Source organism: Stegastes partitus, unplaced genomic scaffold (assembly GCF_000690725.1).
Source record: "Stegastes partitus isolate 25-593 unplaced genomic scaffold, Stegastes_partitus-1.0.2 Scaffold1148, whole genome shotgun sequence".
NCBI classification, from domain to species: Eukaryota; Metazoa; Chordata; class Actinopteri; family Pomacentridae; genus Stegastes; species Stegastes partitus.
In genome coordinates this window covers 133554-152820 of record NW_007578879.1, presented here as the reverse complement: position 1 = coordinate 152820, position 19267 = coordinate 133554, and the positions used below count along the sequence as shown (strand labels likewise).

The following is a 19267-nucleotide window of genomic DNA, read 5'->3' as shown; positions in this document are numbered from 1 at the left end:
GAGCTGGTGCTGCAGGCCGGTTTTGGAGCGCTTCCAGCAGCAGCTTCTCCACCTCCGTTGGCTGCTCCCTCGACCTTTTTTGTGGCCTCCTCCTTGGGGTCACTGTATGTAATATAAAGAAGATATTTTGAGATGCTAGAGCATTTTACTCAATCCAATACTTTGTAAAACTAATCAAGGAACATACAAAAGTTATGTGAGTATAAAATGAAAGGCAATGAATACAGAACAATGGAAAAGCAAATATGCAGAATAATAAAATATTCACATTCAAATAGCTGGACAAACCTTGGTCCTCAAGCTCTGACTGCTCTGCTGCTGCTTCTGTATCTGGCCCCTGGTCATCAATTAGGTCGTACTCTGCAGCCCTGTGTTCCTCGGCCACCTCCTCCATGTCACCCGATGTTTCTCCAGTAGGGTAACGAAGGGGTCGAGGAAAGACAGGACTGCAGAGTACTTCCATCTCTTCCCTGTCCCTGCCGCTGAGCCACTTCTCCTCTCTGTCTCCTTTCTCCTCTCCTTCAAATATGTGTCCCTCAGGCTCTTCCATTTCTTCCTGCATGACTCCACTGAAGAAAAACACGTAAATATCAACTAGTGAAGCCAAAATTAGCGTCTTTGCAAAGACGGCGGTAGTGCTAATCGGGGCAGTGCTTGCTAGTAATACCGATAGCTGGAAATAAATGGCAAATGTTTTCACAACTTACCAGGTTCTCCGACCTCCTCACTCACTTTCTTCCAAGCAAGCTCCTTTTTATTCATGTTTCGATAAAAAAAAGGAGGCTGTGTCATATAGCTCCGGGTGGACGCAAACGGCGACAATGAGCTTTTCCTCTATTTTTCAAAGAATGAATGAGTATCTGGTGCCGGCCGGTTCTTGAAGTCACCGGAGAATCTCAACACTGATTGGACATCCCGGCGCATCAGATCGCAAAAGTTCAGATTTTTCAACTTGCTCTTTCGTGTCACGCGTCTAAAATCGCGTCAAACGCGCATCAAATTCGCGTCGATTGCGCCACACTAATTGCGTGAGTCGCACCGCGGGACGTTTACTCGCATCTAATCACGTCTACACATTGACTTTACATGTAAATCATTCACGCGAATGATTTTACTCGCGTCTGGTGTGAACACAGCATCAAATCTCATCAAACGCGCGTGAAATTCGCTCAATTTGCATCAATCACGCTGCGCTAATCGCGCGAGTCGCACCACGGGACGTTTACTCGCATCTAATCGCGTCTACATATTCACTTTACATGTAAATCATTCGCGCGAATGATTTTACTCGCGTCTGGTGTGAACACAGCATTAGTCACTCTCACCCTTTTCCTGCCAGCGTGACTGCTGTACGGTCACAGCCGAATGTGAGACACGATGTAGGCAGCCTGAGGATGTAGTACATGCATGTACATGATTTTTCAACAGTGAGTTCAGGGTACAGGGACAGTATTAAGCTTGGACAATGCTGAAAGTCGCTCGTGAAGTCACGTAATGACCGCATTCAAGTGCAAATTCGGCTATTAGCATTTGAGCTAACGTGAAGCGGCGCTAACGGCTAACAATGACGACCGTTAATGTTAGCCACAACTTCAAGCTACAACCTATTTGTCACCTTGGTTATCAGAGGGAATGTTTGAAATGTTAATAAACGTAATAGAATGTGTAGTTTGAGTGCAGTTACAAGTTGTTCAAGCTGAGGCTGAATTTTAGTGTATTTTCTGTTACCAGTAGGCCTAAGGTAAATGAGTAAAATTAAGCACGCAGTTCATTTAAGCCGTAGTGTTGCAATATTGTAATTTAGCGGGTTTAACAGGTGAGTCATTTAATTGTATATTCATGTACTTTGTGATGTTATTGAAAAGGTCCAGATTTAATGTTGATTTAATATTACGATGACTGTGAAGAATGCTGTTGATATACAGTATAAGATACAATTAAAGCTGCAAGCAGCGTTTGTCAGGTCCTCACTCTGTATTGCAACCTCATGCCCATCTGACCTCCATTTTGACAATTTATTCCCTTTCACAAGACTTTGACCTACTAATAGGGAATTTTCATAGTGTTGCTATCTGCTACCATTTTAGAGATATGTAGCTTTAAGTTCATATGAGGATTTTTGTCCTTTTTTATTTTGAAAAGCGAAGAGACAAACGTTTTGGTGTTTGTTTGATCTCTCTATGACATTCCTACTGCCCGCTGGGCCATTCTAGTGTTTTTTGTACCTAGGAGGCGCTGGAGAGCATATTTTTGGATGTCGAGAACATCTTTTTTTGTTCTTCATGCCCCTGGCTGAGAGAGTTACATTTTTACTCAGTTTCACTCTCCCATACAGCCACAATTTTGACCAAGTATGTGTAAAAACAGCATATTTTTGTGGTAAATCTTGTTTGAAAGCCCTCAATGTCATTTTTAAAGCTGTAGGACCTTTGTTTTTTTGTGTAGATGACCAACTGACTTACCATGTCTGGAGATATACCATCGCCAGCCATACAAAGTGTAAGCCGAGGCTGCAACAGCTCATCAACTTTAGCGACTCGTCATTCGGAAACGATTGGAGAAACGGCAAATCCCTTCAGACCTTTTGCTCATCAGGGCCTTCTCTGTCTACTGTGTGATTTTCAAGCTGATACCATTTATGATGTCAGACAAGTTAATTTTTTTCAAACAGATGGTTTAATTTTTTTTTTTACTTTGAAAGCAAGTTGCCGACTTCCTGTTTGAGATGGGTCAGAGGTGTCAGCACGAGATTTGTGGGTCTCATTGAGACGAACATTTAAGTAGCTCAAGCTAGCCAAGCTGAACAATTTCATTCGAACCTTAACAGCAACATGAAAGTGGTGCAGAACGGCCACATGTAAGCAGTTGGTATAACTTAAACATTTTTATTTCAAATCAAATCAAATTTGGACATACTACACCAACATTGATTCCGATCAGAGACTACACCAGCAGTTACTCGAGAGAGAAGGAAGCACCAGCTGCACAAACATAAACAAAGGAGGAGGAAGAGAGCCATGCTAGGCTAAAGGATAACCCCTCCAGATCCGCAGGACCATCGCTAGGCTAAAGGCTAGCCCCTCCAGACCAGCAGGAACATCGCTCCCTCTCTCCAATGTCCGCCCCTTCGACAACAAGCTGGACGAGGTAAATTTGCTGGGAGAAGCCCACGGAGAGTGGACAGACTGCTGTGTGTTTGCTTTTACAGAAACATGGCTCCGTGACAACATCCCTGACGGCCATACAGCTGGAGGAGATGACATTGTTCCGGGCAGACAGACAGGCAGCTAGCTCGGAACCTTTACAGAGCCGCTGCAGGAGCAGGACATTGAACATTGTCAGGGACTCCTCACACTCTCTCCATGAACTGTTGTCAGAATGCTGAACTGCTGATCTGGACATGCAAACACTTCTTTATTTAATTGCTTCTAGTTGTTGGATCCTGAACAAACATTCTTTCATCTTGTTTGTACTACTGTTGTGTGTACAGCAAAATGACAGTAAACTATGATCTGATTTAAAATAAAAATATTTCAGTACTACCAACTACTGTGCCGTGGTGCACCATTTCCATGTTGCTGTTTAGGTTCTAATGACATTGTTCAGCTTGGCTAGCATGAGCTATTTAAACAAGGATGTAGAAATAGTCTTTGTTATATATAATACAATAATAAAAAAAATAAAAATACTCAACGAAAACGTATTGTAGCACAGCATTAATTGCACCAGTCCAATTCATTTTGTTGTCCGTTTTTACAGTACTTACGAGAGGCGGCCAAAATAGCCACCTGATTGGATAAGGTCAGCCACACAGAAGTACCCTGATTTTGGTTGATTTTGTGGCACATTCGTAACGCTGTGCCAAGTTGAACAAACATGCAAGCAGAGTTGAGATTGAACAGATCATCAATGTTGTGCGCGAGCGAGAAACACACCACAAGCAAGCGTGAATGTGTAGTTGAGTGCACAGAATGGAGAGTGTAAATGATAAAACCAAGTGAAAGACAGTATGATTGTGCGTGGATGCTGATAGTTGCAAACACAGCAGTAATAGTTTTGAGCGCAGAATAAATTTTTTTTGCTTACGATAAGTTTTTATTTGCTCAAGATTTTTGTTTGCGTGCTCAGGATTGTGGCACAAATATAATTCCATAATTATATTGGGTGACTTTAATATCCATGTAGACACTGAGAATGACAGCCTCAACACTGCATTTAGTGTTGCAAAAGTAAAATAACCTGCCCACTGTTCCAATCCCACCCATGATCTTGTTTTGACATATGGCATAGAACTTGAACATCTAACTGTTTTTCCCCAAAATCCTCTTTTGTCTGATCACTTTTTTTTTTTTTTTTAATTTGAATTGAAATGAATATACTGAGCATTTACCAAGACATTTTGTTACAGCATATGTGTAAGCGATAATGCAATAACTTAATTCATTTACTTTAAAGCAATATGCCAGCACAATGAAGAGCAGCTGCCCTAACATTAGTCCCACACAGGTGCATAATCTAGTTGATAGGACTGCAGTCTCACTAAATACAACACTTGAGACTGTTGCCCCTCTGAAAAAGAAAGCTATGAATCATAGAAGGGTAGCTCGATGGTATAATGACAAATTGCACCTCTTAAAGCAGACTTCACAAGGGCTGGAAAGGCAGTGGCATTCCACAAATTCTGAACAATTTGACCAATCCTGTAAAGACAATTTTATCACTTCTAAAAAAGCATTCCACGGGGCAAGAACTGCTCATGATTTATCTTGAGTAGAGAGAAACAAGCAATCCCAGATTTTCTTTCAGCCCTGTAGCCATGCTGACAAAGAGTCACAGCTCTGTGGAGCCTACTGTTCCTTTAGCTCTCAGTAGTGATGACTTCATGGCCTTCCTATAAAGTAAAATTTTGATTATGAGAGAAAAAACCATAAACATGTCTTTAGATGCAGTGGCTGTGGAGACCTACGTGGGACCAAATTTATACTTGGTCTGCTTCTCTGCTGTTAATCTCTCAGAGCTCACGTCAAAAGTCATGTCTTCTAAACCAGCAAGATGTCTGTTAGACCGCATCCAACCAGACTGCTTGGGGATGTTTTTCCTTTAATCAACACTCCATTATTAGAAATAATCAACCTTGCTTTATTAACAGGCTATGTACTGCAGGCTTTTAATATTGTTATAATTGTGACAGCTCGTGCTCTGTGGCTGTGCAGGTGGACCCAAATGAAAAGGGAGATGAGGAGAAGGGTTAAAGGAAACAGGTTTTATTAGGGAAAGTGGGGGAGTGATGGGCACCAGGAGGCAGAAGTAGAGTCTGGTGAAGGGAGGCCGGTCGTGGGGGGATGCCGTGCGACGTCGTCGGTGCTGGAGTCCGTGTGAGGGTTTTCGTTGTGGCTGTGCTGGGGAAGGAGTCCGTGGGGGAACATCCCGGTGACGGTGCTTGTGAGTGGTTTTTCCGTGGAGGTTTCCAGGTGGAGGATCCCAGTGACGGTGCTAGGAGAAACAGTGCTCAGGGGACGGTGCTCGTGAGTGGTTTTCCCGTCGAGGTTTCTAGGTGGAGGTGCTTGAGTAGTGATCCTTCTCGTAAGGGTGCTCGAGACCGTGGGTTCCCGTTGTGTGAGCTCGTGGGTGAAAGGCTGGCGTGCCGGGTGGAGCGCTGGTTGCTGGAGCCGAGGAGGGATGCTGGAGACACACAGAGATAGACATAATAAGCTCGAAAACTCGAAAGATAAAAACTTAGCAAAGACTCAACAAAGTGTAGCGGCGAAGCAGCCTGACCGTACCACTGGGGAGGTATCACAATCATCTGACGCTGGAGTCCTGTGAGATGATCGCTTTTAAGGTCATCTGCTGATGAGCAGATGAGCCACAGCTGCCAGCGCGAGAGCGTCCTTCCCCGATCGCCTCCACCCAGCCTGCAGGGAAAAAACACGCCCACCAAAACACAAAGAACCAGGAAAAAACCAGAAACACAGTAACATAGTCCATGACCCTCACAATAATCAAACCACGATAGTAAAAGCCTAGCATTTTAGCCAATCATAGACCCATATCTAACCACCCCTATATTACTAAGATTCTTGAAAAGCTATTGCAAGCCAATTATGTGACTATCAGCACAGAAATTCTTGATTTAAAGGGTTTAATTTAGAGTGCATCATAATACAAAAAACAGTACTGCTGACAGTCACCAATGATCTACTTATAGCTTCAGACAGTGGACTAGTCACTTGACTTGTTCTACTGGATCCCAGTGCTGCGTTTGATATAGTTGGTCACAACATCTCATTACAGAGACTGGACCATGTTTTTTGGGATCAAAGGAACAACAGCAAAAATCATGTTTATTTATATATACTTATGTTAATGATGACCCTTCCACTTACACCAGAGTTAGTTATCAAGTTCCACAAGTTAGCTTCCATCCAGAATTAACTTTACAGGGAAAAAACTTTCATCCATACGCTGTGTGTTGATTGCCAGGTTCCTGTTGCTCAGTTTCCTTTTCCGAATGAGATCATGACACTTCCCCTGTATAGATTTTGAAAGTGTTGTTTTTTGTCAACACACATAACTTTTACAGTTGTTTTTACATTCATACATATGGCATTCATACATATATGTCACCAAAGTATTTTCCTTTTTATCAATTGCCTGCCCTTTAAAAACAAGCCTTTATATGGTATGGGAATGCCCTGGGTCATATGACATTCTGGTATTTTTGAGTGTCTGTTTATAATTTTGTATAATATTGCTTTGAATTGAATTGAATTGAATTGAATTGAATTGAATTGAATTGAATTGAATTGGGGCTGCAAGGTGGTGCAGTTGGTTAACACTGTGGCAAGAAGGTCGCCGGTTCGCGTCCTGGTGGGAGCACTGGGATCTTTCTGTGCGGAGTTTGCATGTTCTCCCCGTGCAGCGTGGGTTCTCTCCGGGTTCTCTGGCTTCCTCCCACAAGTCCAAAAACATGTTGAGGTTAATTGATAATTCTAAATTGTCTGTAGGTGTGAATGTGAGTGTGCATGGTTGTCTGTCTCTAAGTGTAGCCCTGTGACAGACTGGCGACCAGGCCAGGCTGGAGCCTATCCCAGCCGACTTAGGGCGAAGCCAAGGGTGTCCCCTAAGTTGGCTGTGTCCCCCCCATGACCCGAGTGAGCATTAAGCGGTGTATAGATAATGGATGGATGAATTGAATTGAATTGAATTGAATACAGACATACACGGCAGATATCAATATCAAGTCTATTTGTATGCAGAACAGAGTTAGCTTAAGCTTAAACTCTGTTACACACAGCAGACATGGCAACACTGGCAGCACAAAAAACAGGGACTTTCAAGTGTTGTGTTTCTTGTAATCAGATGTGATGTCCATCCTACAAATTAGGTAATAGAGGTCAAATGCAAGTCAAAGTTCAGTTTTCTGTTTTCAGTGTTAGGCTTACTTACACTTTGCGTGGCAATTTAAATTCAAAGTTTGAAGCCTGTGCCTGTGCAGTTTTACTCTGGCACAGTTATACTTTGCAGTAAATAGAGAGTTATATGCCAATGGGGCTTTCATTTCAGTTTAAATTACAACAGTGATAGTGCAATTTTAAACATGATAATAAGCCTTTTTTGTTGTTGCTGTGAAGTAAGATGAATCAAAATATAGATTTTATTGTTAACAACTTGCTCTAAATTTCTATAGTAAAAATCTGTCCCCATCAGCTGGTCAAAATTTCTCTATGAATGACATGCTTCTCTGTGGCTTCTTATGGCCATCATCCTTCCAACACCCCATTGAAACTGTGTCAGCCCCCAGCCACCAAGATTGCTTAAGTGTGACATTAATAGAAGAGGAGCTTAAGAAGCTATTTCTCACTGATTCTACCACATTAACAGAACCAAAAAACAGGACAATTCAATGTGGTAATTAGTAGATCTCTCTCATCCAAATCTCTGTTAGCGCTATTCTTAAGCAGCATGAGATGCTGAGCATGGATACAATCGATTCACCATGACAAATAGCGGTTGCACAGGAGAGTGGGTATGCTCACTGCCAGACTAGAAACCCAAGAATTATTCAGACTTCCAGTAACCAAAATAAGGTTATACATCTGCTAGTAATACAGACTTATTGTATGTAGTTTTGAGGTGAAAGAGAGGAAACAGACAACATCAGGACTGAAAAAAAACTCCCACAATACAGGGTCTTTTGTTATGTAATATTATTTTTAAAAATAAATAAATTTTGGTATTTTTGACTTGATGAGGATGATGAAGCAGGGGATTGATGTGCAGCACAGGTCCTCGACTGGAATCAGAGCATGGATGCTGCATTTATGTGGTGTGCACTGTAACCTCCACTTTAGGGAGGGAGACCTCACAGTTTGCAAACCTCTGATATAAAGTATATGTCAAAATGTTGCTTTTGGTTATTGTCATAATGTAAAAAGTAAATATAAGGATAGGCCAACAAAAGGCACAAAATAAGAAGGTTACTAATAATGAAATTAACACCGTGGGCTCCAAATTGTTTTTAAAACTTTTTTCTCTTTTCCTGGAGTCTGGTCCTCATTCAAAAATGTGTTGTTGCTGATTTATGACTTTTGGTCTGACATCATACTTTGTTTAGTTTGAAATTGTGCAACCAGAAAAAAATAGACAAAGTGAAAGCATTCTCGACATCCATAGAAAGCTCAGTGTTCAACTGTCAAAGCACATGCTATGCATAGGAAGTGCACACTACCACCTATCCATATTAATACAAGATAGCAGGCAACATACTAAAAAGGGTGTAATTACCACAATGATATTACCAAAAAGGTCAGACGTGACTAAATGATAGTACTTTGTGTTCACAGCCAACCCGTTGCTAATGCTAACACATTACAGACATGGCTGGAAAATGGTATATTTCCTACACACTGTCGAGAAAAGAAAGAATACCTGTCTTAACAGATGCTTCAGATAATATAGTCAAATAGTTTCTCTCTGCTTGTATGCTTTATGTTTCACTAGACCAGGGGTCGGCAACCTTAAACACTCAAAGAGCCATTTGGACCCATTTCCCACGGAAAAGAAAACACCGGGAGCCACAAAACCCTTTTGACATCTAAAATGAAGATGACACTGCATATATCATTTTTACCTTTTTACTATGTATCTTTTTTTTAAAAACAATAGTGTTTTGCATTCATGAAATTAATGAACTGCTACAGAGAAAAAGAAAAGTTATTTCTGCAAGCTACAAAAACTCCAAAACTCCAGAACTCAAAAAAAAAAAAAAAAAAGATGCTGGGTTGAAGGTTATTTTGAAATCAAATACTCATTGTCTATTTGAATCCTCTTTGTGTATATGAAATAAAAAGCCGATCTTAAATTATTCACCTGCAGCAAAGTACAAGTGCTGTCTGGTTGGCCTGCTGACTGCAGCTGTGACTGCTGACCAGACTGCTGACCGCCTGTGAGTGCTTTGGGATGGGAGGAGCTCACGGCAGCACCGCTGCTCGCTGAGGACAGTAACTGCAGAACGATATGTGTTGTCACGTCAGAGTCTCCAAAACACCAGAAAATTCTCCAATAACACCAGACAGAGTCACAAGATTTGTCGCTAGTTGCCTATAACAAAAAATAGTCGCCAAGACGATTTGAAAAGTGACCAGATTTAGCGAGAAAGCCGCCAAGTTGGCAACCCTGCATGTGCCGGCGGGTGTCGCACATCGGCGGTTGTGACACCTATTATGAGCATCAAAAAAATTAAACACGTTTTATTTTATTGTTACAAGTTCACAAAAATCTTCAAATTTATAATAACATTTTAAAAACTAACAAGCTAAAATAAAATACATTTAAATTAAAATACAGTGTTTATTTTCCAAAGCCCCAAGGAGCCACAGCAGAGGTATGAAAGAGCTGCAGGCGGCTCTAGAGCCGCGGGTTGCCGACCCCTGCACTAGACTAACCACATCCTGACTCCTGCACACAGACATCAGATTGACATCCATCTGAAAATCTTCCTCTTACAAAGAAAGTAAATAAGTGTTTGAATTCTTCTATGCGTTAGTGATACGAACACAATCTAAGTGGTGCTTGATTCATTTTGCTTTTGCTGATGTTGTCTTTCTATGTCCTCCACAGGAGCGCCTGCTGCTCTCCATTCTTCCAAAGCACATAGCTGATGAGATGCTTCAGGACATGAAGAAAGAGCCAAGTCAGAAAGAGATGCAGCAGTTCAACACCATGTACATGTACAGGCATGAAAATGTCAGGTAACTTGGTACTTCTGTGGTCGGAGTCCTGCATGACCATTCAAAACAAGTTAGTATGTTGCCTGGTACAGTCATACAGTTGTGAACAAAAGTTTACATACACTTGTACATCATGGCAGTCTTTAGTTTCCAATGACTCCTATAGCTCTTGATTTTTTTTATTATGTAATCATTGAAACACATACATCTTTGTCACAAAAAACAGCTGTGCATTTTCGTTCTTTCATCAATTTTTATAGGTCTTCTGGAAAAACGACACAATCTGCTAGGTCAAAATATACATACAACAACTTAGAGTATCAGTTTTGGTGATGTAGAGAGTTGTGAGAATCAACTTTTCTCAGTGGCATGGCCTCTTAAGTCTTTGTGAGTTATGATTTACTAAAGCTGCTGACAATTTAAATAAGACCTATTTGGTGGACGCATTAGACTCAGCCACCAACATTACAATGGCCAAGTGTCAGGAGCTTAGTACAGATCTCAAGACATAAATCATTAAAATAACGGGCACCCCAGTAGCTCAGCAGGTTGAGCAGGTTACTCAAGTATAGGGGTTAAAGGTCCCATATGCAGTGGCAATAGATTGAGTCTGACCCATGGCTGATTTTCAGCATGTCCTTCCCCCACTCTTCTCCCTAGCTTTCCTTTCTCTCTTCACTGACCTCTGGAATAAAGGCATAAAAAGGCCAAATATATATATATATAAAATAGAAAAATAAATTATTGAAACAAAAGTCATGAAAGTTACTTGGAGCTGTTTCAAAGCAGCTACAGGTCCCAAAATCATATCTGCAAACAATGCTTTTATGCATCAATGCTTTACACAAAGTAAACAGAAAAATAAAGGAGCATTACCTCCACATTGTTCAGGAAAACTTAAAATCATCAGCCAGAAAGTTGGGTGTTGGATGCAGTTGGGTGTTCCAACAGGACAATGACACCAAACACACATCAAAAGTGGTAAAGAAATGGCTACATGGCTACAGAATTCTGTTTTTAGACTGGCCTTTCCAAAGACTTAAAACCCACTAAGAACCTGTGGAGTGTTCTCAATGGGAAACAAGTCTGTTTCAGAAAGCCAACAAATTTACTTGAACTTGACTACTTCTGTGGTCAAGGACAACCAGAAGCTTACCAGAAGCTTGTGGGAGACTAGGGCTACCAACTAATGCAAAGAGATGATTCTGTTGAATTTTAGAAGAAAATATCTTAAAGGAAGCAGCAGGGAAAATTATGCTTTAATTTCTTATACCATAATTTTAATGTCTTGTTTAAATTGATATCCCATTTAAATTGTTGGGTATTCATGTGCAATTTGTTCAATAAAAGCATGGTTGTAATAGGATATTCAATATTTTGCATCAGCCATGTACCTAAAAGAGAAAAATATGTGTCATTGCACTCCTGAACAATGCAGATTTTCCAGTCATTGTGCATTAATACATTGTCAGACTGTAACAGACATGAGAACAAGTTTTTATTCTTTACTTGTAGGGCTGGGCCACATCATGCCGTGCACAGTAGTACTGGTGTAATGTTAGGGGATGATATGAAATTGAAATATTGTAATAAAATTTGAGTGAAATGTGCATTGGGCAGCGCCGTCGTTTTCATCCGTTCTAATGCACATTGAGTGAGAAGCATGGTAGCGACCGAGGAGGAGGACAAATGCAGTACATCGACCGACACAGTAGGGCTGGACCTGAATATTGGAATATTCGGTCGTTGTGGTGGTGTCCAGATAGCTATTTTGAGATCCGAAAATTTGCCTGCCACCCGCCGCGACCCAACCCTTTTCTCATTCATATCGTGATAAATGCTTTTGGCCATAGCCCCCTGCCCTATTTACTTGTGATCATTTAATTGTTTTAATAGTTGAATGATATAAACCTTCTCTCTTATGACCCTCTCTCTCAATGGTCCTATTTATACCTAATGAGGCATCAGCTAATTTATGTCTTAATGTTAATATTTTGATAACCCAATACAGTCAGTTGAGTTGAGTGTTGAGTGTGAAGTAGTTTCAGCTAATATTGAGAAAGCAGTAATACTGACAGCCAAGCAGTCGACCCATTTTGAATAGAAACTAGATAGACTTGGTGAACCAATCTTAAAAAGCCACATCGAGACTTGAAGTGAATGAGACAGTTCCATGAAGGTGGAACTGTTTAAAGTGATGTCAGTGACTTATTTAAATAGATTCTCTGTTTGCAGTTCTCTGCTACTCATTCCCAGCTTCTGAATCTCCAACTATAACACAGAAGTTCAAGGCTACGAATTTTTTCAAGTTAAACAGAAACTGTGAAATTTCTGAACTGACATACATGTATCAATGTTAAGTGAGAAAAATATTGTGATGATAGAGCAGACACAATTTAATGGCTTTATTAAGTTAATTTACATTTACATACTATTGCAGGATAAATAGAAGGGTTGAGAACCTTTGAACCTTAGAGTTCTCGCAGTAGTGTAGAAGCATAAAAAATGTGCATGAAAGATGCAGGTTATGTGACTGTAGCAGTATGATATTAGTACTAATGTGTTGTTTGTATGCATCTCTTGTTGTTATACAGTATTTTGTTTGCAGACATCGTGGGCTTCACCCAGCTATCATCATCTTGCAGCGCTCAGGAGCTGGTCAAACTACTTAATGAACTCTTTGCTCGCTTTGACAAGCTGGCAGCAGTGAGTTTCACAATGTTATGTAACAGTGATGTATCCATCATATTAAAATTACATTTGCATGACATTTACACATTTCAATTATAGACATGCATTATTTTTCATAATGCTAATCAAGCTTACAGAAATTATTATATTTTGTGTTGTATAGACATTTTAAATGTATGTCTGTGTTTCATGTCAGTTGTTGTTTGTGTGAGACCATTATAAATAAGGTGACAGATCACTTATAACTTAGTTTTTCTTTTTTGTGTGTGTGTCTGTGGATGACGTTTGATTGTAGCCGCTCATCCTTCGAGTATGCCAATGTCTCCTTTCCAGCTTAGCTGCTAGCAAAAGTGGTGTTCTGTGTTTTATTCTTCAATCGCATGATAATCTTGTGTCACTTTTGACAATAAGATTACCATTTACTATGTGAGATATTTAAAAATTAAAACTAGGAAATAGGTTTGATACAACTAGTGAACGTTTCATTGTAACATTTCTCTGCATCATTGTAGATTCTCTTTTGCACTTTGTGCTGCTGCATGTACAGGACCTACTGACTTGGCCTGGTCATTGTGGCCTCACATTTAAAGTAAGGGGTGTTCATCATTTGTTTTCCAACAGCAATGTGAAAACAAATTGTTTTTATGGGAAGTTGAATCTGGAACTACTTCTTAAAGCTTGATGCAGCAACCTACTGAAGTCTGTGTTTCTGGCACACGGTGATGACAAGACTTAAATTTTAGATGTGAACTCTAGTCTTAAGGTGCAGCATCTGCCCACATTTTCAAAGCCCATTTTTAGATTATTAACAGAGTTTGAAAATGATTTGAAAATGTTTCAGTAAGTATGTACAGTGTATGGATAAAGTATTTGGTGCTGTCATTAGCTATCAGGGTAATGCCAGTCCAACTTGCAAATATTCTCCCTGTTTTTCATTTGTTTGTTTGTTTGTTTGCTTTGTTTTGTTTTTTTAATTATCATCATATATCATGTGAAACACCAGGGTAAAGTGAGAATGTGCTTGTGTGCGTGCTTGTGTATGTGAGTTGGATAAATGGCAATGAACAACATGTGGGATGTCATCTACATGTGTTTGATGAAACAAACTATCAATTCATTTTTCAAAAGTAAAGATCATTCAGACCCTGTTGTGTCCCATATTTCTGATGAGGAGGACAGTTCTGATGAGGAGTCAGCGGTTGGTCTGTTGCTTAAGAAAAAAGGCAAACCTGCTTCCTGACAGAGTTGACTTACAGTTGATGTGGCTGAGATACTGGAAATAAAGGAATGCTGTGTATTGTATGTACAGCTCTTGTCTAGCTCTAGAATGCAAACATTAGGAAAACAGTCATGGAGGGTTATATTTCGACAGACAGACAGACAGACAGACAGATAGATGGATAGATAACTTTATTGTCATTTAAGCTTACATGCATAAAAAACAATACACTAGAACGAAATTTCGTTGCATAATGCTCTCTGCTACAGTTGAAAAAAATACAATCATTGGCCATATTTATACTTTTGTGTTGTTTTTGCATCAGTTGGCATCAAGAAAGTTTGTTTTTCTTTTAATCTTTGAGTTGAAGTGAGGGAAGTTTATGATAATACACCACCAGGCTTTGACTGTGGTGGATGTGCATGTCGATATCTTTTTTTAAAGTGAGTCAGTGATGGATTGTGCATCAATATCTTAATTTTACATGTGATCTATGATTGATTGCTTGATCCTCACTAGGAATGTGGGGGGGCTGGAGCCTATGCCAGCTGACTCAGGGCGAAGGCGGGGGACACCCTGGACAGGTCACCAGGCTGTCAAAGGGCTAGAGATATAAATACAAGTCAAAAATAGCCTACTGTCAATATCTTATTTGTGCAGTGCAGAGATGGAGGGAAACACATGGTCTTCTATCAAAACCATGCAAGGTCACAACTCAGTGCCATGTATGCTGTTGTGATTACTTTTTGCTACTACTGCTCTCACATTTGAATGCACTTGAATGCGTCATGTAATATCATCCACTTTGTTACCATGAAATACTTGTGCTCTCTTGTAGTCTGTTACATAGCAGTTTTTAAAGTTCTGATTCAGATAAGAGGAATAGATAAAGATGTAGATATTCCAGTCTGATCTTTGTATATTTGGTACATCTCTTACTAAACCTTATCTACACTGTCAGAAATATCACCAGTTGCGGATAAAGATCCTGGGAGACTGCTACTACTGTATCTGTGGGCTGCCAGACTACAGGGAGGACCATGCTGCCTGCTCCATCATGATGGGCTTGGCCATGGTGGAGGCCATCTCGTGAGTATACAGGAGCAGCCTGAGATAGATCTGGGTGATGCTGGCCAGCTCTAAAGATTAGCTTCATTTTGATGTAATGTAGTGGACTAGTCACTTTGTCCACAGCAGGGAATTGATTATTCTGATGGACTTTTATTGACTTTCTGTGGACTGCAGCTGTGATATAAAGTGAACTGGACACTAGTTGACAATGAGAGGTCATTCGTTCTCTTGTCCCTTTGTGCTCTAAACCAGGGGTTCTCAACTGGTCTGGGTGGGTGGGAGGAATATTTGGAGAACAGCACAGCGAACGAATAGTTGGCTATTCGGGTCCAGCCCTAGTATGAAAATCCACATTTTTAATCATTTTGGGTCATGTTTGTATGGAAGAGGAATAGGGCCACTGAAGAAAAAAATAGTAAAATTCTGAGAAAAAAGTCAGAATTCTGAGATTGAAGTCAGAATTTTGAGATTAAAGTCAGAATTCTGACTTTTTTCCAGAACATTAAAAAAATTTAAAAAAATCAGGGGGATTTTTTTTTCCAATCTCTGAAAAAAAGTCAGAATTCTGAGATTAAAGTCAGAATTCTGACTTTTTTACAGGACATTAAAAAAAACATTTCTGGGAGTTTGTTTTTTTTTCAATCTCTAAAAGAAAAGTCAGAATTCTGAGATTAAAGTCAGAAGCTGTGTCTCAATACTCAAGTACACAAGTCCGTACTTGTGAGAACGCAAGTATGGTCTAGCGAGTACGGGAGAACGCATCGCCATTTATGTGCAGTTGGGACAGCAGCGTACTCAATGACGTCACCACCACCACGCTCATCGACTCTGATTATCTTTACTGTGAAAAACAACTAAATTAAATGAAATACTAGAACACAGCTTTGCTGAATTACGTTTTAATATATATATAAATAGTATGTATACATGTTGAGGTTTCTAAGGTCGTTATACAATCTTTATTGAAGCCGTTAATTTGTTGACAGCAGTGTCTGATCAACAGGTTAGATGTTGGAGGAAAATGTCATAGCAGCCTTAGCAATTCATATCAGACTATTCATCTTTGGAATACAGTTGAAAAATTTTAATTGCAAAAATACTTAAATAGACAAGAACTATATATAATAAATATAACAATTAATAAACAGGGTCATTTTTACAAGATTTTGTTTTATAACAGGACAAAAGTCTCTTACAAAACATATACCGATGAAAAACGTTGTGCCTCTCATCCTCCTGATGCTCTTCAGTGGCGCTGGAAACAGATTCTCCATCAGAAAGTCCAGGATGGAGCTGCTCATGTTCTGGGGAGTCTCCCAGCAGTCAGGAGGACGTTCATTCAGCTGGCCTTTCACTAAAACATTTCTTAAATGCTATTTTTAATGCACAGTCACAGTCATAGGAATAGAACAAGACTGTACTACAGGTAATGAAAGCAAGAAAATAATTCAGACGTACTGAGGCAGCGATCGAGTACAACACTAAATAAAAATATAAAGTTCCAACATTAACTTTAACTTCTTTTAAATCGATTGTGAGCAATAAACAAATTACACTGTGAGGACAAAGTGTGACCGCTAAACTACGTGTATCCCTGTTTCACCGCTACGGAGCCGTCAGTGGCAGACTTCAGAAAGTCTTGCTGACATCAGGCTGCTCTCGGCGGTTACTGTGAGCGCTAGCCACCGTCACAGCTGTCAAACGGACAATGATTTTGGAGATGTGAGCGTCCCGGTTTGACGGTCACCGTCAGATTGACGCAAAACTACGTATATCCCTTTTTAACTGCTACGGAACCGTCAGAGCCAGTGGCAGACTTCAGAAAGTCTTGCCGACATCAGGCGGCTCTCGGCAGCTACTGTGAGCGCTGACACAGCTGTCAAACTGGGACACTCACATCTCCGAAATCGTCGGAGCAAAATTTTAAGCAGGCTTTATCCTGATAAAATGACCACGTATTTGACGTTGATACCACTACTTTCTCGCCTCAAATAATCATAAAACTACAATTTGTCTCACAATAACAATAGTATTTACAAAAAAACCTGTGTTATCGTTTAAAGTTTTCTCCTCGGCTTTTGCCACTGGGTGGCGCGAAATGCATTCTGGGATACTTGGCTATCTGAAGTCCACACAAGTCCGGTCTGATGCGGACTCGATAATGTGGGCGGAGCAAGAACACATCCGGGCATTTCATCCGTACTTGGTCAGGTGCGTACTTAGAATTGGGACAGTACTTGGTGTCCGACTGATGACGTTTCACAAGTCCACAAGAATGCAAGTACGGACAAGTACGCATATTGAGACACGGCTACTATTCTGACTTTTTTCTCAGAATTCTGACTTTAATCTCAGAATTCTGACTTTTTTTTTTAGTTTTTTCTTTTTTTTTTTGGCCTTTGTGCCTTTATTGGATAGTGTTAGTGAGAGAGACAGGAAAGTAGGGGAGAAGAATGGGAGGAGGACATGTGGGAAAGGGTCATGACCGGGATTCGAACTCATGACCTCCACATTGGGACTGCAGCCCTGCACATGGGACGCCAGCTCAACCAGGTGAGCTATAGCGGCGCCCTGAATTCTGACTTTTTTCTCAGAATTCTGACTTTAATCTCAGAATTCTGACTTTTTTCAGAGATTGAAAAAAAAAATCTCCCGGAATTTTTTTTTTTTTTTTTTTATGTTCTGGAAAAAAGTCAGAATTCTGACTTTAATCTCAGAATTCTGACTTTTTTCTCAGAATTTTATTTTATTTTTTTTCAGTGGCCCTAATCCTCTTCCATATATTTGCGCTTTGCCATCTTGCGTCCAAACATCAACACAAACTTGAAATGAACGTCAAACTATGGTTACCATGCCTGTAAAAATAAAAGTTTTTTTCAAAATAAAAAATAATTCCAACCTGAGACGCACATTATATATTATTTAATTTTGACCAGCTGTCCGCGTACCACTTTTGGGTCGCAACCCACCAGGTGAGAACCCCTGCTCTAAACAATATAAATCAGAGACAATGTTTCCCATTGGGTGAGAAGGGTTTTGTGGTATTATGGTATTTAGAGTTTTCCAATGGGAAAAAAAGCTAGATTGATGAGTGTACCAATTAAAGCTAGTTTCACTTCCTGCTGCTTTTTATTTAATGTGGTTCCTTTGTGAACCAACCACAGGTATGTCCGAGAGAAAACCCAGACTGATGTTGACATGCGGGTTGGAGTGCACAGTGGTACAGTCCTGGGTGGAGTGCTGGGCCAGAAACGCTGGCAGTATGATGTTTGGTCCACAGACGTCACTGTGGCCAACAAAATGGAAGCTGGAGGAATACCGGGGTAAGAGTTCTAACTCCATGCATTACATTTACTTTGGTCAAGTGTTGAAAACAATGTTGCTTCAGTCCACTTTATATTGTGACTACGATTGAATTTAGATTTGCATTTGTTGGAACTTTTGGGCACCACCTTCTAATAAAGGAAAGTCAGTAAATTCAATTGATCAGTCCTATGTTCAAAGTAGCAGTAGAGGGACCTTTATCTTCTGTTTTACAAGAATACGCAGAGCCAAAGCTTGGTGATAAGTAAGGATATGTCTGACTAAGTTTCTTCAAACAACTGGAGAAATTAGGGTATTTGCAAGTGATAAGTAACAAACATTCCTCATACAACAGATGCTACTTATCTAAAGTCAAAAGATGGCATTGTGGTCGTGCAATGTAGAGATTTTTTCATCTTAATGATGATGAAGCCTGACATCTATTGTTTCATTGCACTTTAATGAAATGAAATGAAAAATACTTTATTTATCCCAGAAGGGAAATTCAATCTTGTAAAAGCTCACTTTTTTTTTTTTTTTTTATCAATATAACATATATTCTATACAACACCAACAGCAATCATTCAGTCAGTCAGATTTGTTTTTTAAGGTGATGGCTGTTGGCAGGAAGGAATTTCTGTATCTCTCCGTTCGACAGCGAAGCTGACGCAGCCTCCCACTAAACACACTCTGTTGATTCTTCACTGTGTTGTGTTGAGGGTGGGAAGAATCCTCCCTCATCTTCATCATC

At 40.1% G+C, this 19267-nt stretch overlaps 1 protein-coding gene and 1 long non-coding RNA gene across 2 annotated transcripts in view; one reads left to right on the top strand and one right to left on the bottom strand.

The window, feature by feature from the left end:
- adcy3a (adenylate cyclase 3a) overlaps window positions 1-19267 on the top strand; it is a 111832-nt gene that overhangs the window by 44127 nt on the left and 48438 nt on the right. The window contains exons 4-7 of the mRNA XM_008296717.1: window positions 10123-10253; window positions 12827-12938; window positions 15104-15231; window positions 18378-18536. Coding sequence (XP_008294939.1) covers window positions 10123-10253; window positions 12827-12938; window positions 15104-15231; window positions 18378-18536 — 530 coding nt within the window. The remainder of the gene's footprint in view (window positions 1-10122; window positions 10254-12826; window positions 12939-15103; window positions 15232-18377; window positions 18537-19267) is intronic.
- The window catches only part of LOC103368368 (uncharacterized), a 19420-nt gene continuing 9684 nt past the window's right edge, over window positions 9532-19267 (bottom strand). Inside the window, exons 2-3 of the long non-coding RNA XR_520771.1 lie at window positions 10589-10592; window positions 9532-9603 (exon numbers count right to left, since the gene is read on the bottom strand). This is a non-coding gene — a long non-coding RNA (uncharacterized LOC103368368). The remainder of the gene's footprint in view (window positions 9604-10588; window positions 10593-19267) is intronic.